Source organism: Miniopterus schreibersii (genome assembly GCF_964146895.1).
Source record: "Miniopterus schreibersii genome assembly, chromosome: 1".
Lineage (NCBI taxonomy): Eukaryota > Metazoa > Chordata > Mammalia > Chiroptera > Miniopteridae > Miniopterus > Miniopterus schreibersii.
In genome coordinates, this window is record NC_138101.1 from 46246085 (window position 1) to 46269205 (window position 23121).

General features: G+C 42.9%; 1 protein-coding gene across 2 annotated transcripts; it reads left to right on the forward strand.

The window, feature by feature from the left end:
- Positions 1 to 1585: 1585 nt before the first annotated feature.
- On the forward strand, positions 1586 to 22623 carry FGF5 (fibroblast growth factor 5; the record flags this gene model as incomplete). Of its 2 annotated transcripts, XM_081141411.1 has the most annotated exons (3): positions 1586 to 1940; positions 9450 to 9553; positions 22279 to 22623. In XM_081141411.1, the coding sequence occupies 3 exons, from the start codon at positions 1586 to 1588 to the stop codon at positions 22621 to 22623; spliced, it is 804 nt and encodes a 267-aa protein (XP_080997537.1). The 2 variants fall into 2 exon arrangements, with proteins under 2 accessions (XP_080997537.1, XP_080997538.1); XM_081141412.1 differs by lacking the exon at positions 9450 to 9553 and having other exon boundaries at positions 22279 to 22363.
- Between the last annotated feature and the right edge of the window lie 498 nt (positions 22624 to 23121).

Here is a 23121-nt window from a genome sequence, read left to right on the forward strand (position 1 = left end):
GTGTCAGGGGCATGGTGCCCAGCTCTGCACCTCCACCTGTGATGTGTTCCTTTTCCTCCACAGTGGCTCCACTAAGTTGTCAAGGTGACTGGGCTTTCCAGCCGCCTTGATGTTATGTATTCCAGCCAGGGAAGGTTTCCAATCCTGAAAAACCTACGTGCTTTCTATGTGCTTTTCATTACGGAAATAGGAATCCTTAAGCGGTACTCCACCACGGGTAATGCCGTATCTTAGCTTCAACCTTGGCTTCTGTGAATTGACCTTTCCATTAAAATGACCAATGAATAATGTAGCAGAGCATAGTTTAAAGCTTCAGATATGTTTTCAGACAGGAATATTCCAAGAATGCAAGTCAGGTATCTTTCTGGGGTAAACGACAGTAGGGGCCTTGCATACGCGGAAACCCCGGGTTCTCAGGTTTCCTGACATCCAGCGCGCTCACCATTAATCATTCATTGGGGTCGGCCCTTCAGTCCCGGCAGCTCCGAGTAAGCTGAGGCGAGCTGTTAGCTAATCCTTCCTGCCAAGGGGATCCTGGGCGAGAGAGGACAACTGGACAGTCAGTCACGTGCTGGTGTCCAGACGCTGCCCCTTCTGCCCGGCTCCGAGCGCGGGTGTGCGTGTGCGCTCACCCTCCCCGGCACATTCCCGGGGCTTCCCAGAAGGAAAAACAAATTCGGCCTCACGTTTAGCGCGACCGAGAGTTTCCAGCAGAAAGCAGCTCGAGTAGTGGCGTAAGAGCTCAGCGTGGCTCTGATGAACCCATCCCTTCGCTCTTGAATAGATCAGTCAGAACCACCATCACAACAAAAATAGTCTCCAAAAGCGCCGCAGCAAAGCCGTCCCAAGTTGGGCAGCGAATCCTGGCGAGGTTCCCCGCCGCAGCCCGGAAAGCCGCGGCATCTCCCAGCGGGGGACGCAGTTGCCCAGGAATTCCCGGCGCGCGGGCGGTGAAGCCCAGTGCGCTGCGCGTAGGGCAGGGACCCTGGAAATGGGGTCCCGCCCGCGGAGGCGCGAGCGCCAGGCTGGGGCGCAGGCGTGCGGCGGGGGTTACGGGACTAGAACTCACTTCCACGCTTCCACCTCCCGTTTCCGTCGCGGCCCCTGGGGTGCTCGGCTGCACGCGCGCCCCGAAATTCCGCGCGCGGCGTTGGCTCGAGTCCCAGGTGGCCGTGTGGCGCGTGAGAACAGCTGGGGTGCGTGGCCCGGGCGCGCGCGCCCCGCGTCGGGCAGCAGCGCCTCTCCCCCGGCTCCTCCACCCCCTCGCCCTCTCGTCCCCTCCCTCCTGCGCTCCCCCGCCCTCCGGACGGTCGGGCTCCCGCCCGCACCGGCCGGAGCGCACAAAGCGGCGGGTGAGGGGAGCGGGCGGGCGGGCGCGGCGCAGTGAGATCACTGGCGTTATAAATATCCCAGGGCAGCGCCGCGATCCGCTCGGGCGGCCTCTCTCCCCTTCTCCCTCTCTCCCCGAGGCTATGTCCGCCCGGGGCGGCGAGGGGGGCAGCGCCGGAGGCACGCAGCCGCGCGGGGGCTACGGAGCCCAGGGCCGGCCCCGCAAGATGCGCTTAGAGCCCCCGCGGCTGGAAGCATGAGCTTGTCCCTCCTCCTCCTCTTCCTCAGCCACCTGACCCTCAGCGCCTGGGCTCTCGGCGAGAAGCGTCTCGCCCCGAAAGCGCAGCCCGGACCCGCTGCCCCTGCGCGGAGCCCGGGCGGCGCCAGCGGCCGCCGGAACCGCAGCAGCGCGACGCCGGCCTCGCCTCCCTCCGCCGCCTCCCCCGCGACGTCTCCGGGCGGCCGGGGCCGCGGCCTGGAGCAGAGCAGCTTCCAGTGGACGCCGTCGGGACGCCGCACCGGCAGCCTCTACTGCAGGGTGGGCATCGGCTTCCACCTGCAGATCCACCCGGATGGCAAAGTCAATGGCTCCCACGAGGCCAACGTGTTAAGTAAGTTGCTCGCTTCCCAGCAACGCCCGTGCTAAGCGGGTGGCCGGCCTTCGGGAGGGACGGCGGGTAATTCCCAGGGCCACCGCCCCCCTTCCCGGGGCCGTGGGGACCCAGATGGCCCCGAGACAGCCTGGCGCGTGGCGTGGGGGTGCGTGTTCGGGGCGCGCGCGCACACGCACCCCGCTCCCGGGCAGGAGGAAGGGCGGCTCCTGAAGTGAAGGCTGCCCGGGGGCCGGTGCGCGGCGAGCTGCGCCCGCTTCCACTGCCGGTGCCAAGGAGGAGCCGCCCGCCCGCGCCTGGAGAGAAAGCCCGGCAATTTCCTCCCTCCTCCCGCAGTTCCTCTTTACTTTCTGCCTGTGTACTGGGCTGGCATTTTCCCTCAGGCGTCAGAGTGCGCCCCTTTTCCTCGCCCACGGCTGAAGTTATTTTTTTAGAAGAATAAAATCTGACATAGCCCCGAACCACCACCATACCCCCCCCAATAATATATCATGTGTATTTATACATGTACGTAAATGCATGTCTGTTGTGTATACATATTTGCAATTATTTACATATAGGATGTATATACATACATGTATTCTAGGGGAGACCAGACACCCCTGTTTGGAAGAAGACAGTGGTCTGGAAAGCAGGGCACGTTTAGAAAGGGCGCCGTGCTGGACATTTGAATTATTAGCTGTGGAGTTGGGTTTAGCAACGTCTAGTCTCTAGAGACCAAGACACCTCTCGGGAGGGTGGCCAGCCTTTGGTCCCCCAGGACAATTAGGGTCAAGTTCTTTATTTGGGAAGAAATGCAGAGGAGGTTCAGTTTGATACAGGCGCAGATCGTGTAGGGTTTGTGTGTGTGTTTTAATATCTTTATTGATATCAGAGAGAGCGAGAGGGAGAGAGAGAAACATCAGCGAGGAGAGTCATGGGTGGCCGCCCCCTGCGCCCCGCACTGGGGACCGAGCGCGCAGCCCGGGCCTGTGCCCCGGCCGGGACTCGAACCCCGACCGCCTGGATCCTGGGTCAGCGCTCAACCGCTGAGCCACGCCCGGCCGGGCGGGTGTTTTAAATTTTTTAATTATTTTGAAGCCCAAGTTTTGCATCTTCTCCCTGAGTTTTCTCTTTAGCTCTTTGTTTCGCCGCCGGCTCCTTTCCCTTCCACTCCACCCGCGTTTCCAGGGGTCACCCCGGCGCCCCGCCTGCCTCTCCCGCCTCTGGGCGGTGGGGCTGTGAGCGGGGCTGGGCGGGCTCTGGGGCCTTCCCTGGGTGGGCCCAGGGCGCGCCCGCAGCGGGGCTAGTCCTCCAGACAGCCACAGCGGGTCCGAGGCCCCGGGGGAGGGGCGCTGCGCCGCGGGCAGGCGCTGCGGGGTGGCCCCGGGCGCCGGCGGGAGCTCGGGCTGTGCGCCACCCTCGCCCGCCTTCCCGACGCGTCCCGGTGCTGAGCGCTCACCGTTTCCCTCCCGCCCGAGCAGTGGCCGCCCGAGAGGCTCACTGAATCTGTAGAGTCTAAATTCTTCTTGAAAGGTGGGGAAACTGAGGCTGGTAACTTGCGCCGTCTCAAGTTACCACATACACAGGCCATGGAGCTTCTCGCCCAGGCTCTGGAGCAGCCCGGGGACCGCCGCGGGGTTGGCCCCCGGGCCGGGTTGGGGGTGCCCCGAATGGTGGGGTGGCCGGCTGGCAAGGCTCAGGAAAGATCCGGGGCGGCTCGCTCGGAGGAGCGGGGTCGCCCACCCCTTGTCCCCGCCGGCCCTGCTGCACGTGGAGAGGTGGCCTGGGCGCACCCCACAGAGGCCTCCGCGTGCTCCCCAGAAAGTCCCAGGGCCTCCCACACGCTTCTTACAGGAGCCTGTTTCTATGTTTTAAGGTTCATTTCGCTCTTGTAAAGCAACTGACCATCTTTGGGGAATTTTCTGAGATTTCAGGGGCAGCGAGAGTGAGGACTATTTTGGTATTTCCACTTGCCCCTCTTATTTTGTCCCAGGCAGCCCTTTTACTCCTTCAGACTTCAGAGCTCGTTCCCCACTGCTAGGACTCTTTCTTCCTTTATCTTACCTGAAAACCTTTTCAATTCTATTCTTGTAGTTTATCCGGGAAATTGGTAGCAACAGAGGATAACTCCTGTGTTCCCAAGGGGCAGACCCAAAGTTGGCATGTATCTAGCAGCAGTTTGGATCCCAGGGGAGTAAAATAATCTGTCTGGAGTGGGCTTCGTGTGCTAGGGAATCTCTGAAAAACAGACTTATTCCCAAGACATTCACCCGCTTCTCTTGGGGAAAAAAGCATTTTTTTTTTTTTGCAGCTTAGGCCTTGCCCAAGCGGAAGTTGTAGAAAAGTATAGGAAGGAAAATGAACACAGCTCAACAAAGAATATATTCAGCTAAAGGAGACATTGACCAACATGTTATTTCTAAGGTCCAGTTTATTTTAAAATCCACTTTGAAAGTTATCTATAAAAGAACAGGGATGCTTTCTAAACAGTGACTGAAAGAACTTTTTTTAAACTAACACTTTGCTAATTCCAACTTACAGTAGCCTGTCAGGGTTTAGTCTGTATGTTTCATATATGTGATCATTCACTCATGCACCCAATATAGGATATCTACCTCACCCAGCTTGATATTTTGGTTTCTTTTGGGTTCATTGGGGCACATTTTTGTTTTTGCTTTTGGCCTCCATAGGTTTTCGTCACAGAGGAAACAACAACTGAAATGTTCAAATCATGGTGACTTTTCTGCTTTGTGATGCCTGGAGTGTCCAGCACTACTTCATAGGATTTTGCTATCATTGATTCATGAAGAATCTATAGAATATGTCACATTTACTAGGATAGCATGTAATTTGGAAATTTAAAATGACTCTTTGCCCTGAAGTAACTGGGAAAGAGAAACAGAAGCCTGCTAATCACAGCTGGCTGTATATCTCTTTGAAGGCACAGCACTTGATGGTTTCTTGACATATGTCAACGAAGGCATTGGTCATGGGCTGTTGGTTAAAGTACATGAGGAAGCATTTGTCTAAGTCTCACAAGAGACACTGAGGGAGCTGGGATCATAGAGGAAAACAGAGGCTACCTCAGAGTTTTAACTCATCGTGTGATTCTACTGTCTGTGAGTGTGCAATGGTGCAAAACTTTTTTTTTTTTTTGGTCACAGTTGGCTACTTCAGAAACAAGGCAAACGTTTGCCAGGAAACTGCAATCTAACAGGTTCTTTTAAACTCAATAATTTTCTGTAATATTTGTGAGAAATATGCATATATACATATTTCCCAACTATCATTTGATATTAAGATTTGGGTGAATGGTGAATATTTTCTAGTTTCACCATCGGAAGTAGATACTGGCCATAGATTTTGGAAACACAATTTGTTTAGTTAAAGTATACCACTTAATATACTCTTAGCTTCTCTTATATAATAATTATCCCAAGTTTTGAAGACAGAGAAAAGAAAGAATCAAGCTGATTGCACGTAAACTCTTATTATGAGGAAATACTAGGGAAAAAAGATTAAGAAAGACGGGACAAAGACAGATGATGAAATCCAACTACTGAATAGAAACTGAGGCTTTGCTTTAATTTATACTCATTAAGGTTAGTTTCAATATAATGCTTCTGCTGATTTATCTGGGGCCATTGAAGGATAGACAATGAAATAGCTGTCAATTTAGTGGGGGAAGAGTTTAAGGCTATGACTTTAGAAAGCCAAATCTTCATGTAAAATATGAAAATTCCAATCACATATTTTGGTTAAACTGAATCCTCAATTTTACTGATTTTTAGAAATCTGAATTCACTGTCAATTTTGATGCCGTGTAGAGTCAACTTTTATATCATCCCCCAAGTCTAGATAAACCAGAATCTGTATCTACTATATAAAAAAAACTCAAGTGGAAAAACTCTGTTACTAATTTAATCAATGAAGACAGATAAACTGGATATTAAAGACTCAGATTTGATAATGACACAGGACATCTGTTGCTGTTTGAACACAAATAGAGAAACTTCAGTTTTCAATTATTTTTCCTTGAGGGTTTTCAGATGGGCTGTTGAAGGCTTTCGAATACATGGAATTAGCTGTGTCTTATTTATTAGGGATAGAGAGAAAAGAGAGAAGTCTGTGTTGTTATATCAGCCGTCTTTAACAGCGTCCTATTGTTTTTAAAAATTCACTCATGTGGAGCAGACTAAAAGATCTAGGTATATGCGTTCTTACTGAAATACACTTTGTAATGCATGCCTATGCTTGTAAGTAAGTGGGTTAAACAGTGTGTGTATAATCTGAGAGACACCAAATGTTTGCCTCCCTCAACCTAGATGTCAACCCCCAAATTCCCCCAAGAGAATTCCTTCTGTGAGCACTGCCATTTTCCTTTGATCCTCTTAAATGCGAATACCCTAGGAAAGATAACACATTGTTGCTAGCACTTTAATGTGAATTAATCTATACTGATCCCCTCCCCTTGTCTCACTCCCCAAGCAGGAGAGGGCCAAAATAGCAGGAGAGTGCTAAAGCATGTTTCCATAGACATCTGCATGGGGGGTGTCCTGAAAAGGGCAAGAGAGGTAGTGTGAGTCAAAGAAAACAATCTAATTTATAGAACATTTATTGATTATCTATGATCTGTGAGACACACTTTGCCTTACAAATTGTAAATTCCTATCAAATTTATTATTACTGACTCCCCCAAAGAGTCAGAAAATTACTGAAATTGAAAAAGAGTCCATTTTAGAGAAATGTTTCTTGGGATTTATGTAAGTGTGAGTTAATGCACATAGATTTATTGTATAGAATATTGTATAGAAAATCTTTAGCGAAGTACTGAGATTTGACATACTAAAATCATAGTAATCTCTTGGGGAGGGCAGGAAGTTGAATTGTGGGGCTTATAGACTCTGCTCTAATATCGTAGAAAAGAAAAGACATTGTGAAATTACTTTTGACATTACTTTGGAAATTCTGATATTACCAACACTCACATATTATGCCATAATCATATTAAGACTTAGAAGATCATACCAAAGTTAGCTATGTGAAAAAAATTATTTTATCTGATCTCATCTTCCCCCCATAGTCCTCATAATTTTAAATAGAATGGTATATGTAAAAGTATTTTTTAAGCTTTCAATTAGATAGAATTTTATTAAAATGATAAAATCCTTTCATTCTCAAGCAGCCTATCATTTTTATACTGGAACTTACAAGAAAAGGAGCCATGCAGTATTTAATAAAGTAATAACACTTTCACATATATTATTTCATCCTCCTCATATATAAAATTTATTGCCATGCAAATTTTACATAACATATATACATGCAGAATGTAGTGTTAGGAAACAAGTTAAAAGAGTGAAAATGGGTCTTTCTTAAAAATAGAATATGTTAGTTGTTAGAAACCAGTAGTTTACACAGCAAAGCGGTGTTTCCACTAAACACATATGTATGGAGCCCTTTCGTTTTGACCTCTTAAGTGTTAGCGTGCAAACACTTAATGGGAATCTTATCTTTTATGCTGCCGTGCGTCTTTTTCACTAATGCACAGACATTTGCGTTCATGAAAGCAGGTGATTTCCCGGAGAATGGCAGGAAGCCCCCCTGCCCGCAGAGCCACGGGCCAGCTCCCCCAGGCAGGCCGCAGCCTCTCGGCGGCTGTCACTCACGCCCCGGCAGCTTCTCATGGGCTCCCGCCTCGCGTTTTAACCCCCTTCCACAGGACTCACAGTTCATTCCCCATCCCTCAGGCGTCTGGAGTCATGGATGCTGTTGTCAAGGTCATTCTGTAATTTTGATAGAAATATACCTTTGTATCAGATATCTCTTCATGCTTTAAAAATGTTATTAAACCTGCTACATCCTGTAGTGTTTTTAACTTTATGAAGCATTAGGTGTGCTTCGTTACTATCGATGGAATGATAATGCTTCTAAATCTTTGGATGTGCAACAGAGTCATAATTTAGATAGCAAAATAGCATTTTGAAAACATTTTGCAAAAAAAAAGGAATTTTAGACAGCTTCTTTCTAAAAGCAAAAGAAGTTCCTTTCTAACAATTTTTAGGGTTTTTTCCCTTTTAAAGAAGCCTCTACTGGTAAATTGGTAGCTGCGGTTTTCTCAAGATGTGTTTTGTGAATTCTGGGTTAAGAACATTTGTAACGAAAGTAATGGTTCTGCTGCCCCGCGGCCCACCGTGCGTTCCTGAGCAGGTGTGTTCAGAAGTCACGCGGGGTCAGCCGCCGCGGAGCTTGCTGCGGCCCTGGGCATTGGCTCGCCTGGTGCAGCGTCGGCGCGCAGGGAAGGTATTCATGTGCGTTTGCACACAGATGTGTGTATGCACAATGTACTACTCTTCCGTAAACTGAATAATTTTTATACGTATTTCAAATACTCCAGGGAGAGATTGCTATTTCAAGAAAATCAGGTGAATTTTTCTATTCAGCAGAGCTTATTGAGATCTAAATTCGCATATATGCTCAAAATGTTATCGATTGAAATGCTGAGATTCTTCCCCTTGTCCCTCCCATCTTTTTGTTCCCTTTCTTTCTTCGTAGGACACTGGTGAACTATATTATTTTGTCTTTTTTTTTTTTTTGCAGTTTGACATAGGCAGTTAACAAAAAGCACTATGCTTTTCTCATGTTCGTGTAACAGGTGAATCTGTGATAAACAGGCAGGAATCCCAATTACAGACAGACTGAGTCTCATTTTCTAAAATGCTCTGTGAACTGTGGTGTGTGATTCCCTTGACCTAGTGGATGCGGTCTTTCAAATTATTGTAAGAGACAGAGGGACTCTGACTTGATAATGCTAACTATGAAATAGCAAATATAAGCATTGGCATAATAAAATACCTCATTAAATATTTTTTCCAGAAAAGCCATTCGAAATGCGAGATGTCTCAAACCATTACCCATTAAACACTTCATTGAGCCAATAATCCCAAGTGATTTATAACGCTTTTAGCATCTTGTTATGCGTAATCTTTAAATAAACTACTCACTAAATGATTGAGTAGGGTATATATTGATTTGTACTTTTATAATTATAGTAGTTTGAGAGGAGGGATTTCTTTTATGTAAATACGTATTGTCTTTAAGGCTTTCAACAGTTTATGTTCGTCTTCGGTACATACTTCATGTGCTTTAATATTAAATGGTGCATTATCTCTGATAGAAAAGAAATGCCTGAGAATCATTTTGAAAAATATTTTTCACAGTCCTTCAGTTCCTTTAGAGCTTGAAAAGATTCTGTTGTCAAACATTATTTACTAAAAGGGACTTACCATTTGTAAGAAAAAAAGAATTACTAATGGAGCAGAACTATATTTTCGAATCTTGAAATCTATCATTTTAAATGAATACTTGATTGCTGGACTCTTTTTTACATACTGAGTAGCACAAAAATGTTAAATACTTTAAAAAATCACATTAATAAAGAATGGGAAGACTTTATGTAGAAATTTAAATCTTCACAATGGTATATGGAGGAGTCTGTGTTTTATTTTGGGATTTCTGTCATCCTAGGTGTTTTGGAAATATTTGCTGTGTCTCAGGGGATTGTAGGAATACGAGGAGTTTTCAGCAACAAATTTTTAGCGATGTCAAAAAAAGGAAAACTCCATGCAAGTGTAAGTAGAACCACTTTATATTTGTTAAAGGTGTTGTGGAGATTTTATATTTGTAAAATGGAATGAGGTGACTTTCTAAATTAGTAAGTAGGTAGAACAATTTGCCCATCTAACTTAATGTATTTTGTTTTTGTAAAATTATATGTACATTTAACCAAAAGTATTTTATGTGTTTTTGTAACTAACTATGTAAATATTTTATTTACTTGAAAAGATAGAGTCCACAAAAAGGTTTAAGGGTAATTGCACTTGAAAATAACATTCTCCAAGTGCTTGGCATTATTTATTTCTTAAATGTGGTCCAAGTGAAAAGAAATATTATGGAAAAATATATTATGTAATATTTTAAATTTATGATGGTTGTGTGTGTTTAGTTGATTAGGTTCTTATTTAATTTTACAAGTTATTCATGACATCAAGAATTGGGACTCAGCAATATAACATATTTTCATTTTAATAAGTACAGAGGGAAGAAACCCATAATGAGAACACTTGGACTGTATAGAGAGAAATTTTATTTGATCCATTTGTGAAATACGCATCTTATATTTTTGTTGCATCAAAAACGATTCTTAAAATGATGAAGACTTAATTTTGCACTCGTAAATATTTCTTCAGACCACTTATACATTTTGTAAGCAATTTATAAATTATAGATTTCTATGCTTTGTTCTGAAAATGTTGATTACTTGAGAAGCATGAACACATTTTAAAGGTAGTAAAATGTGTTTAGCTTAGTTTTGCTCCTCACAGATTCTGCTAATTTTATTAGTACACATGCACAGCACTTGATCTATGCCTTTTCTATAATGTGCTAAGTTTTGTCACGTTAAATCATTTGAAAAATCAATTCTTTAATGATAGTCCTTTAATTCTTATTCCCTTTGATTCTTATTATGTGAATTAGAGAAACATCACTTTTTCAGTTTTCAAAATATATAGGAAGTTTTAATTGAGTGCAAAAATTGAAACTTATTATTTATGATTTCTGCTTTTCAAACCTTTAAAAAATTCAATGAGAATCCATTTGGTTCAATGCGTAAGACTTTCAATTTTCCTTTCCCTGGCATCTAAAGGTGGTTTGTTAAATACCTTTTGGAGGAGGCAGTGGAATTCAGCTATTTCTACAGTTATTTGAGGGTTAAATGAGATTAGTACATATGAAACTTTTTGATCAGTATTTGGTACATTGTAAGTGCTCAACAAATATTACTTATTCGTATACGATGATCTAAATATAATAAACTACTGAAACTCGGTTTATTAAGATAGATGGAAAACCTTTAACTTCTTTAATTACCCACCTCCAGAATTATAACAATATTTACTTATTTTTAATTTTCAGAGCTGGTTATTATATTCTAGCAAGCTATAATGTAGTAGTCATAATATAATTTCTCTTTGATTTTCTTCATTATGTTAAGGGGCAAATTTTTTGCATTGCTTTGGAAAAGTAAGACGTGCCACTTTATTTTTAAACATTTGATTTTGAAAAGTCCACATACAGAATAGAAAACAGTGACCAAACATCTGCACAGAATAACTTTTCCTCAGTCAACTTCAAGGTTGTAAAAAATGGAAACACCTTCAAAAATATAAGCATCAAAATCATATGCTGTGCATGTAAAAAACTTTCTCTTACTGGTTTGTTTTGGGTGAAAATCTTGAACTTTAAATTTTCTAATTCATGCCCTAGTACATGAAAAAAAAAATAGACTAAACTTAGGCCAGCTTAAGGATAATTGCCACAGAAAGCAAAGTATTACAAATGGATGCCAATTAGAAAGGTCAGACTGAGAGGTTAGGATACATGATTCCTCTGTCAAAAGCAAGTAACAAATTTCCAGAAATTTGACCCAAATGTCTAAGGCTGGCTGGCTGAAATAATGCAGATAATGCAAAAACAGCATCTGTTATTCTTTCTCATCTTGGCAGGCTAAAGTTATTTCACGGAATAATGACTTTTAAACAGTACAAAGCAAGTCTTGCTCTTGTCACTCACGGAAGCTCTTTGATATAAAAGTCATTCTGATGACTTTGAGCTGAGCTGTAGATAAAAAACTAAGCCCTATGATTATGCGGATTCTTTTAAAACCAACCGTCTAAGCCCACTTTCTCTTATCAGAGCTTTTATTAGCACTTTTTTTTCTAGTTGGAAGCCTAATTAAATTATAAAGTGATTCATTTTTAAGGAAGTTGAATTTAGAAATAGTATTAATCCTAGCAATTATCAGTTTCAAGCCCAGATGTTTTCTTTTCTGTTATCAGTTTCTACTTAAACATGTTGAAAAATCGTTAGTGTAACTTTAAATATGCTTACAGTATTTGATTTAATTGTTTTACAAAATTGTATCATCACTAAAAAGGCTAAAAACCTTTATTTTTTTAGGGTTAAATGTGTAATGTGTGATTTGTTTCAAATTAAGAATTGTGCAAGGCACATAACGAGCACCTTTATAATCATTTTGGGGGACACACAGACACGCGCACCCCCAGAGTAAGTCCTCACTTAATGTTGTCCATAAGTTCTTGGAAACTGCAACTTCTCGCAAAACTATGGATAAAGGACCCAGTTTTACCCTAGGCTACTTTATATAAACACGAGTTAACTAGTGTGGCACATCTGAGCACGAAACATCACCAGGCTTCTAAGTGAGGACCCAAAGCACTTGTAATATTAAACATGGGAAGAAATGGGAGCTGTGCAGACACTGAAGGAAGTTTCATGAGAACCAGAGAGAACCTTCCCGAAGGCTCCTGTCCAGGTCAGGGGCGCGGCCCGGGCCTCTCCCAGCAGCTCGGGGTGCCCGGCAGGAGCCCCCTGGAGGGTGCCCTTCCCTGGAGGGTGCTCCCCACACAGCCACACCCCCACTGCCACCACTTGGACGGGCCAGGTCGCCCAAGTGCTCATCTCTGGGATGTGGGGAGACACTGGAGTCCCGGAGAAAACCTGCGGAGACATGAGGGGCGTGTGCAAGCTGCACACAGACAGCGGGTCCCGCTCAAAAGAATTCGCTTTCTTCTCATCAGTGTTATATAAAAAGATGTTGAAGGGCACAATGTATATCATGTAGATCTTAAACTTACACATGTCATGTGCCAATTATGTCTCAATAAAACTGGAAACATTGAAGAAATTAATAAAGGTCACTTTTAGGGTTTTATCTACAAAATAAATGTATACTAAAACATGTCAAGTGTACATGTAATTATGGGGAAAGTAAATCCATACTCTACTGAGAAGTATTCACGGATAATTGTAGATTCTCAACTTGGTTTTCTTAGTAAATATTAAATATTAGTTACTAGGCAGAGATAATGTACTTGCATAATTCTTTAAAAGCTCTTTCACTCGCTTTATCTCATTATATAAGTAGGTGAGTCTCAGAGATGTTAAATATTTTTCTAAGTTAACACAGTTAAGTGATTGAACCAGACCTGTAGCATTTTCAAATTCTCTTTCCCTTTACAGGCTACAAATGCTTGGCAGGTAAAAGTTAGTTTCAAAGAAGATATTATATTTTGTTTGGAACTAAGTACATTGTTTTTAACTGTTATTTTATAGGAATTAATAATTTCATGATTTAATAATACATTTTATATTACATTTTAAAGAACAAATACTGTGGTTCATCTTTAGAATATTTTACCTACCACCTCCATACCACCTGTCTCTCCCTCTCTCATTCCAACCCCTTTTTGAAATCCTTTTACCCCATCTACTTCTGTATTTCCAGTGCTTGCTTTTAAAACCTGAAAGGAGGGGATGTGTCCGCCACCGAACTTACCACCGAGTTTGACAAATGTTGGCTAATCAATGTGATGATGACTTTCATAGGGAATCCCTGTCCAGATGAACTTTCAAAACAGAAAAGAGTTCTTTTTTGTTCACAGAAAATCTTCATTTAGAAAATGTGTCATGATCAACAGGCACAAGGATGGTAAATAGAAATTTCAGCCTAGATGGGTTAGACTTGGGCAACATTTCCTCAGATTTCTTTTGTGCGCTAAGCTTGTTAATTTCGTAAGTTGTCTTTGAACTTCAACCGCCTCAGCGCGCACTGCTCCCGGCACTCATTCGATGAACAAATGCCTGTTAATCTGCAGGCAGCTCTCCTTAGAACCCCTGCTAGTGTGCTCTAAATATCCAGTGCAACCAAACCCTGCCATGCAGGTTTTTTCAGCCTTCTTTACAAGGATGAAGCTGTATGGTCTTCTCAAAATGCGTTGGGAATCAGAGAGAGTAGGAGTAGAAAACTGCTTCCCGAAGGGTCCTGAGGGTCAGTCAGAGCCTTTGCTGTGACCTCTCCCAGCTCATCAGCTCCAGGCTGGGATCCCTTGGAGAAATGAGCACCGTTCTCTTTCTGCCTCTGTCTCTCTGCCCGTCTGTTCCTGCTCCCTCTTGACACTGTTCCTGCTCTCTCCTCAGGTTTGTTGTGTTTATCGAAAGTCCCATAAGACAGCCTTTGCGCATTTATCTGAGGTGGGCCCGATGCAAAGGGCCTTGAGTGTGGTGGTTAAGGGCACAATGGGAGTGTGTCATTCTACTTAAATTGTATCATTACACTTAGTTTTTCTATTCCTTGGTTTTATCAACTCTAAAAGTAGGAAAATTCAAGTCATAATCAATTGTGATGGTTGAGCATTTTAAATGAGATAATACATATAGAACACTTGGCGTGGTCCCTGGAAACTATATCAGCATTTCATGTTAAAAACGGATCTTGAAGTTGCTCTCAGGCAGCTGTCTGATGCCTTCAAGCTCCTTTCTTGGAAGACTTTCTGATTTGGGAGTCAGGCAGCTGTGACCCTCAGCTATTTAGACCATCCCCAAATCCTATTTATTATTGACCATATTTTTTTTCCTTGAGGTCCAAACTTTTCATATACTGAGTAGCCCCTTATCTCTTGGGTTTTCCTTTTTCCAAGGAACCTAATTTGAAAGCAAAAATCCCAGGCTTATGCTCTTAAGGAGGCAAGGATTTCCAGTGCTCATAATCTCATAATTTTTTACATTTCGAAAAATGTAAATCCCAGAAAAGGTGTGGTCATCATGTATTCTTCAGTCTTTTCATAAAACACGCATGATAGCTCCTTGCCTATCGGGGGAAAGCATTTTAGCTTATTGTAAAGATCCAGAGAGAAGCATGCGGAGGGATTATTTTTGTTTCTCAGGGTTTTAGGGGATCATGTCTGGAAGGAAAGCTAATTGCAGAGTTTACGAAACAGGCATGGAATGTGTGCTCGATCAGCCCTAAGCAGGACGTGAGCGTCCGTTCCTGGTTTCGGGGGAACCAGCTGGCTTGCCCGGGGGAGCGTCTGGACTGGCCTCCAGGGCTGGGGCAGAGCGAGGAGGGGGTGCCTAGAGCTGGGCCTGTTAGTCGAAAGGGGAAATGGAGGCTTAAGCAGTAGTTATCATCATTAAAAAATAACTATTAAGCCCCCACCACTTTCAGTCAAACCACGAGCTATATAAAGACACTTGAATAGAATCTTCCCTTGCCCTCTAAGAGCTTTCCGTTTACGTAGGAAAGTTGAATTTGTATTAATTCCAGCTCAGGAATGGGTTCAGGCCTCTGCCTTTGCAGTAAAGACCAGTTTTCCCTTTTTTTCACACTATGGAAATCTGGTTGTGAAGAAGCGACTCGTAGCTTCAGAGATCAATTTCAGCCTAAAGCACGAGATGGTGTTATCTTTCTCTGGGGAGTGGCACTTGGTTTTCATCAGTGTTTTAACGTGAAGCAACTTCAGGGCAGGTGAAACTGTAAAAGTCCAGGAGATGCCCGTGGGTTGAATGGTGTTATGGAAAGAGCTTGAACTTAAGAATCAGAAGATCTGAGATTTAAGTCACAGGCCTACCCTGGCACTTGATGAGTGTAGGGCTTTAGATGAATCATTTTCTTTACATCTCTGACTGGAAAATCAGATAAGAGCATCCTAATAGTTATGGAATTATTGTGAGAATTAAATAATATATGTAAAACACCTCAATCGCCCAGCTTTATTGAGTAATTAAGAGCATTAGAAAGAAAACTTTTATCTTATGTTCCTCCAAGTGTGGTCTTCGCCTCACCTGCATCAGAATCGCACAGGATGCTGGTTAATGGTGCAGACCCAGCCTCTCACCTCAGACTAAAACACAGTCCTTGGATATAGGGCCTGGGGAATTCAAATTTTGAACCGGCTCCTTGGGTAATTTTTTTTTTTTTTACAGTGTAAAATATTTTTATATTTAGAGTTAGCCAGCTGGACTCAGTTTAGATGATCCCAATTTTGTTGGCAACAACCAAAGCATCGTAGATAGAAGCTGGTTGAAAATATGATGCCTTCTTCTCTCCATCAGGCCTGATCAGGGTGTTGACCTTGGTCACATCAGTGTCATACAGCTTCACAGCCTATTTGAGCTGGTGCTTGTCGGCCTTGACGGCCACAGTGAACACAAGTGTATGGTTGTTTTGCGTCTTTTTCATGGCCGACTCAGTAGTCAGGGGGAACTTGATGGTGGCGGAGTGGTCAAGCTTGTTTCTCCTGGGGGTGATCTTCTGAGGATATTTGGGCTGCCTTTGGAGCTGCAGTGTCTTCTGGCCTTTGGAAGGTGGGGGAGCGCGGGTCTTCTTTTTTGTGTGTGACTGTGGACCCTGTCAGCACTGCTTTCTTTGCCTTCAAAGCCTTTGCTTTGGCTTGGCTTTGGGAGGGCCAGGGGCTTCCGTCTTGCTTCCGGAGCCATCTTTGTAAAAAAAAGTCCCTGGGTGCCTTGGCTGGTGTGGCTCAGTGGTTAGATCATCAGCCTGCGCACCAGAGGGTCCCAGTCAAGGGCATGTACCTGGGTTGCAGGTCCAATCCCTGCCTCTGGTTGGGGTGTGTTTGGGAGGTGATTTTATCTCTATTTCTCTCCCCCAGCCCCCTTCCACTCTCTCTGAAAATCAATGGAACAAATATCCTCACTCCTCAGGTGAAGGTTAAAAAAAAGTCCCCGAATAATTTTAACTCAATTCATGAAGCTTGGATGAGAAATCCTGTGGTAGGTGTACTCCAGTACATGAGCTCAGGTTGGCTTATTGTTAAACCCCCTTGCATGTTCCCTTGCTTGCTGAGTATGAAGAACCGAGATACAGAATGGCCGGATGGGCAGGGCCGGCGGGAACTACGGCATGTCCTGGAGAGAGCACGGTGTGGCTACAGCTGGCCCTATGGGACAAGGTGTAGGGAAGAGCAAAAGGCAGCCCCTCTGTGCATGGAGCCCTGTTCTGGGTTCTTTGCTGGGAGCAGTGGGAGCAGGGGCCGGCTTTCAGCCTCGCTCGCCATCAGAGGCAGGTGCCTCGGTGCAAGGAGCATGCTACGCAGCCACCCAGAGCAGCCCGGCAAGGGCACCTGCCTGCCAGGGCAGCCCCGCTGCCGGGAGGGAGGAGGGACCCCAGAGCAACTCAGGGACACGGGGGGCGAGGAGCGGAGATGCACACAGCGAGGAAGCTTTGCTTAGAGCACCATTTGGTCTATAATTGTTTTTTATTACAGTCTATAATAATATTTTAATTATTTAATAATCTTACAGCCTATAAAACTTTTTAATTATTTATATTTGGTTAATTATTTCTTTATAAGGTCTAAGGGAAAGAGGCAAATTAAAGAAAAGAAAGTGAAATAAAGAATTAAAATTGATTAAATACCCAACGGCCATCAAGGTTTATACCGGTATTAGTCTGAGTCACTCCTCTCCCCATACCTTTTTGACAGTCTGCACATTTACTCCTATAGGTGCACATACTAAGGATAGGTACTTGTCTGTATAACCTCAACTCATCGATGACAAGATTCTAATGATCATACAACATGATATTTACTAAGAAACAAAACTATGTTAAAGGGTTTAGAAATATTTTAAAAATTTTATTGCAGAAAGCATTTTGTTTGGTTAATTGACCCTCAGATTTCAATCAACCAGAATTAGTCTTTATTTGGAATATCCCAGTTAATCGAAGTTTTAGCTTCTTTGAACTAAATTTCATCTTTCTTCTAAATATCCATTGTGTCCTTAACTACGTAAAGAGATGAGTACAATCAAGATAAAGGGTCCCTCTAATCCCAAAGTTCTTACTTTCCTTAACACCACTGTTTTCCCTCCTCTGAATGATTTGGATATTCGAGAAAAAATAGTTTAATTTGAGTTTTATTTGTTTTGTCAATTAGGGCTATATTAAATTACATAGAAATTAGCTGATTTGAAGATTTCATTTTAATTTTGCAATTATGGCTTATTGAATGTAAGTTTTTGCTGATCTATTTACTATTTTTTAAAATTCATTTTTAATTTCGTTAACATACAATGTTAAATTATTTTCTTGTGTACAACAGAGTGATTCAACATAGATACCTTAAAAAGTGATCTCTATGACAAGCCCAGTACACCGATGCTATGCTTAGCTATTACGATATTAATGACTCTATTCCCTGTACTGTACATTAAATCCCCATGATTTATTTTATAACTGGATGTCTGTAGTTCTTAATCCCTTTTCCCTTTTCTGCCCAACCTCCCATCCCCTTACCCTCTGACAACCATCAATTTGTTCTCTGTATCTATGAATTTGTTTCTTTTTCATTTTGTTTGTTCATTTGTTTTGTGTTTTAGATTCCACATAAAAGTAAAATCACATGGTATTTTTTTTTTTATGTCCAACTTATTTTACTTAACATAATATTCTCTAGCTCCATCCATGCTGTCACAATGACAAGAATTTCATTCTTTTTTGTGGCTGAGTGATATTCTATTGAATATAACTTGTTTTTACACTTGCAAGACAAGGAGAAATTAAAGAGAAAAACATAGATAATTTAAGTCAACAAAGACTTGGGCAGGACAACGTGTGTATTGTTTGTCATTGTGAAAGCAGCAACTAGCTCAGTGCTTGGTATGTAATATAGTCAATAAACATCTGTTGAATAAATTCGTGAAAAAATGAATGTGAAACATAGGGGTTCTTTTTGAACATTTTAATAATTGGTTTTGCTGTAGTGGCCAATGGAGGTAGGGCAAGGAGGTGAGGGGGTCTTGATTTCAATAGCTTACTTGAAATTTGATCCACCTGCCCACTTCACAGCTTAACTGTAGAAACAGTATATCAACTTCCATTTTCCTAGGGAAGTATTACAGTTCTGTTATTTAAAAAGTGTGTATTTTGCTAAAGGACTTCGTATAATTCAAAGGAGATTTTAAAAATTAAAAGTAGCCTGGAAAACTTATTATCCAAAATGGTGTCAATTTATATGTATTTAAATTCCTGTAGCTGAGACCTATGCTGCTTAGTGACTCCGCTGTAAAGATGCTCCACGCATGTTTTTCGAGACAGAGATGCACTGCTCAGGGTCACAGTCTTGTCTGAACAAGGCCAAGAACTCACAGAGACAGTTGATCCCTCAAGAAGAAACCGGATCTCCTGATGAAAAAAACTCCCTAAAATGTTTGTTTCAAATGGCTCTGTTCCATTGTAGCTGGAGGAATTTTTCAGACAAAACATTAAACTAGAAGTCAATTAAGAAAGCCAAAACAGTCTGACCGCCTTACTCCTGTCTTAATGTGGGATTTAGAACGACTGAGTGACTGTGACTAGTGTGTGGGTCCTCGGATTCTGAGCATTTCTACCTCATGGGACAGTTAGGCGGCCCTTGAAAAATCCAGAGCCTGAACAGCCATCTTTTATATTAAGAAAGAACTTCAGAACATGAATCTCAAGGAGGAAAAGAGAAAGTGTTTAGATGAAATAATTTTAGTGGGTGGTGTCTGTGGGATCTCACTCATATGAAGACTCTAAGGTGGAATTGCTATAGGTTTAACTCACTGTGTGCGGAGTGTGTGTGTGTGCCACACAAGTAAAAAATGACATGTTTTTTCTTTATTTTCTTTGACAGTGTCAGGGAAAAAATAGGTTACATATGCAGTATACCTAACCCTACCTGTCAAAATTGGATAAAGCAATCATAGCTATCGCTATTTTAGGGAAATGGATTTTTGTGAAACAGGTAAAAGGTCAAGATATAATGCATTATCTATTTTTAGAAAATATTCTTCATATGTATTTTTTTTTTTTTAAGTCTGAGCCAGGGTAAATATACCTGCTACTTTAAAACATGAAATTCCCCACACTTTTCTAAAATGCTTATTCTTTTATGTAGCAGAAAACATTCCAAATGGCTATAGCTTTTATTTTGAAAGAAAGCTTTGGAGTTATCTAATTGAATAAAAGAACATTCAAGTCCTTTTAAGAGCTAGGCAGCTATAGACAAATCTAGATTGGATTTGTAAAAAAGACTTTTTAATAAAAAAAAAAAATAGGAGCAATAAATGTGCTCTTCTAAAGTGACGTCAGCATGCATAGCACCCTTGGCCTGGACATAGGCTATAGGTTATGGGGCAAGAGAAGGCCATAGGTGGTGGTTCTTTAAAACACCTGCTTCCAGCCTGCTAAAGATAAAAATCCAGAGAATCGCCAGTAGCCTTGTGGACGTTCCAGATATATAGCTTCATAGCCCCCAAATAAAGGGCATTATTGATTGAACTACACTTGAATATACACTGTCAAACACATGAGGTAAACGTGCTGCTGGAAATGCTCTGGAATTGGTTTTCTTCTAATGTCCGTACTTTGCACAAACAACATCCCATGTGGCCATATCATCAGATCTGTGTAGATTGCCTCCAGTGTTCAGACTTTCAGATTGGTGTTGCGATCTATACTGCAGAGAAAAGTTTGGGATTTTTTAGAAAAAGCAAGGATTCCTATATAGAAACTCTTGGTCTGATATAGAAAGTGTATCATAGACAGCTGGTCTTCAAATACCGCCTCTTTGTTCAATGTGGTTTCATTATAACATTGATGAGGGGGGAAACAATGATTCCTGGCCAGGATCACTGTCTGTGTGGAGTCTGCCATTGTTCCATGTCTATGTGGGTTTTCTCTGATGATTCCAGTTCCCTCACATCCCAAAGATACGCATGTGAGGTGAACTGGTGTGTATAATTGTCCCAGGCCGCCCTTGACCCGGAACTACAATAAGCAGGTTGGAAGGGAGTTCTCTTACTTGTTTTCATTAATCTTTCTTAAATGTCTGTCTAGCTCACATTTCTTTCCATGTTTAATATAAGAAGTATTTGGTTCTTTATTTAGAAGTTCGGTGATGTTTTGGGGATGAGAAATATGCCATAGGAACTTAACTTGTGTTTATAGCAATTAGCCGATGGTAACATTAGTTCCCTTATACACTCTTTCACTTAAATTTCCATTGTCCAAGAACCTATTGGCAATGCTAAGTGAGGACAGATTATATATATATTTAGTGTTTTTATATATTGGCATCAAATATTTGGCATTTCCAAGCCCAGGAATTCTATACAAGTGGTGCTGCCTGGAATTGTGAAACCTGGTGGTCTAGTTTAGGATAGGAATTCTAATTCTTTTGGGGGTTGTGCACTCCTGCGTTTGATGAAAGCCATGAATCATTTCCCTAGAAAAATATTTCAATTCTCACAATAGCCTTATGCGTGTAAGGATTGTGAATATAAGGGGCTTACAGCTAAGACCTCAACTACAGAGCTGGTCATTGATCGAATGTCTGCCTGCACACTCAAGCTCTTTCTCCATACTCTAGTCCTTCGGTTTCCGAAGCTAAGCCATTTCAGAGCTCATCCTGGCCTTCTTTGTCAGCCTCACCTCTTGTTCCTTCTTCCAAGCATCCTCGACGGAAGCCACACCGAATTACTTACAGTAGCGTCATGCTGACCTGTGAACACGCCGTTCCCGCTCAGCTCCCTGAAAATCCTTCGTCACTTGCCTCACCACATGAAGACTCAGCTCCAATGTCACCTTTCCTAGGAAGACTTTCCAGCCCTCTTCCCTGCTACCTTCATCCTCTTAGATTCCCTTCCTTCACACTGTCATTGTACCTTCCTCTGTCGTGATTCCATTTACCAAGCTGCACCGTGATGGATGCTGACTTGTCTGTTTTTCTACTATTTCAAGGGCAGGTGTGTGTGTGTGTGTGTGAGAGAGAGAGACTCTGAGAGAGAGAGGGGTAGATATTTGGTTGAAGTGTTGCTAGTGATTCAAAAACGTAATTTTTCCTTCCTGGCATCAGATATACTCTCCTGTATCACCGTATGAAGATATATTTCCCCCCTAAAGAACTCTAACGCGTGCAATATTAATAGAGCCATATGCTAGCCCTCTCTCGCTGCCATGGGTCACACTGATAACACTGAAAAATGTATTCTTGTTTCAAAGGAATAACATGACCCCATTTCTCTGATCATGAGTTCATGTTTTATTAGGCAATTATTTCTTAGTAATATAGTTCTATGTTCTTGATGGCTTAAGAGGGGGATATCTTATAAGTTAACTTTTTAGCTACAAATTTCAAAGTAATTTAAAAGCAGTAACAGAATTTAGATATATTGAGTTTCTGTTATCATTTTTATGTACATTTGTATTATTTTACTAAGCACACAGTAAACAGAAATCAGTGTTACAAAGATGAATGGAGCAGTACCTACAGAAACAAAGTAGTAATTTAAAAGTGACTTTAAAAGAAGCAAATCTTTCTTTATAAAAGGGAATGCAGTCGGAGGGCAGGGGTCGATGGATTTCTTGGTTTTTCTTTATAGTACAAAACGACATTTTATTGCACGCTGAAAATATTATTACTACTTACGTTTCTTTTTCTTTCTCCCCTAGGCCAAATTTACAGATGACTGCAAGTTCAGGGAGCGATTTCAAGAAAACAGCTACAACACCTACGCCTCAGCCACGCACAGAACGGAGAGCACAGGCCGCGAGTGGTACGTGGCCCTGAACAAGAGGGGCAAAGCCAAGCGGGGCTGCAGCCCGCGCGTGAAGCCCCAGCACGTGTCCACGCACTTCCTGCCCAGGTTCAGGCAGTCGGAGCAGCCCGAGCTTTCTTTCACCGTCACTGTGCCCGAGAAGAAGCCGCCGAGCCCCGGCAAGCCGAAGGTTCCCCTCTCCGCGCCCCGCAAGAGCCCCAACACAGTGAAATACAGGCTCAAGTTCCGTTTCGGATGATGCCCCCCGGCCCGGGGGAGCCCGCAGGGCCCGGTCTCCGCAGGTGGCCCGACTGCTCCGGGGAAGCCTTGGACACGGCCCCCCGCCCTGCGGGGAAGCAGCCACGGGGCGGGGCGCGGGGAGCCCGCGCGTGAGCTGGGGGGCTGCCCCAGGCCCTGCCCCGGGTGGGGGGGCCCTCGGGCTCAGCAAGGCTCGGGCCTCTTGCTTCGGCTCCGTGCACCCCACGGCGGTGCTGTCAAGAACGCGAGCAGCGTGGACTATGTATTTTTCTGACTTCTACAGATCAACCTGGAAGAACACACACGAGACGTTTTTTATTTTTGGTTTCCAAAGAATATTTTGATGCAGATAAAGTATTTTATTAACTTTTGTGTTTTTGTTTTTTGTTTTTAAAAAGTACCTCTGCATTGAGCATATTTTCTTACTTTTATTATTTTAATTGATATGACATAAACGACCATTTTCACGAATTATAAAATGTGTTTATAGCCCATGTGT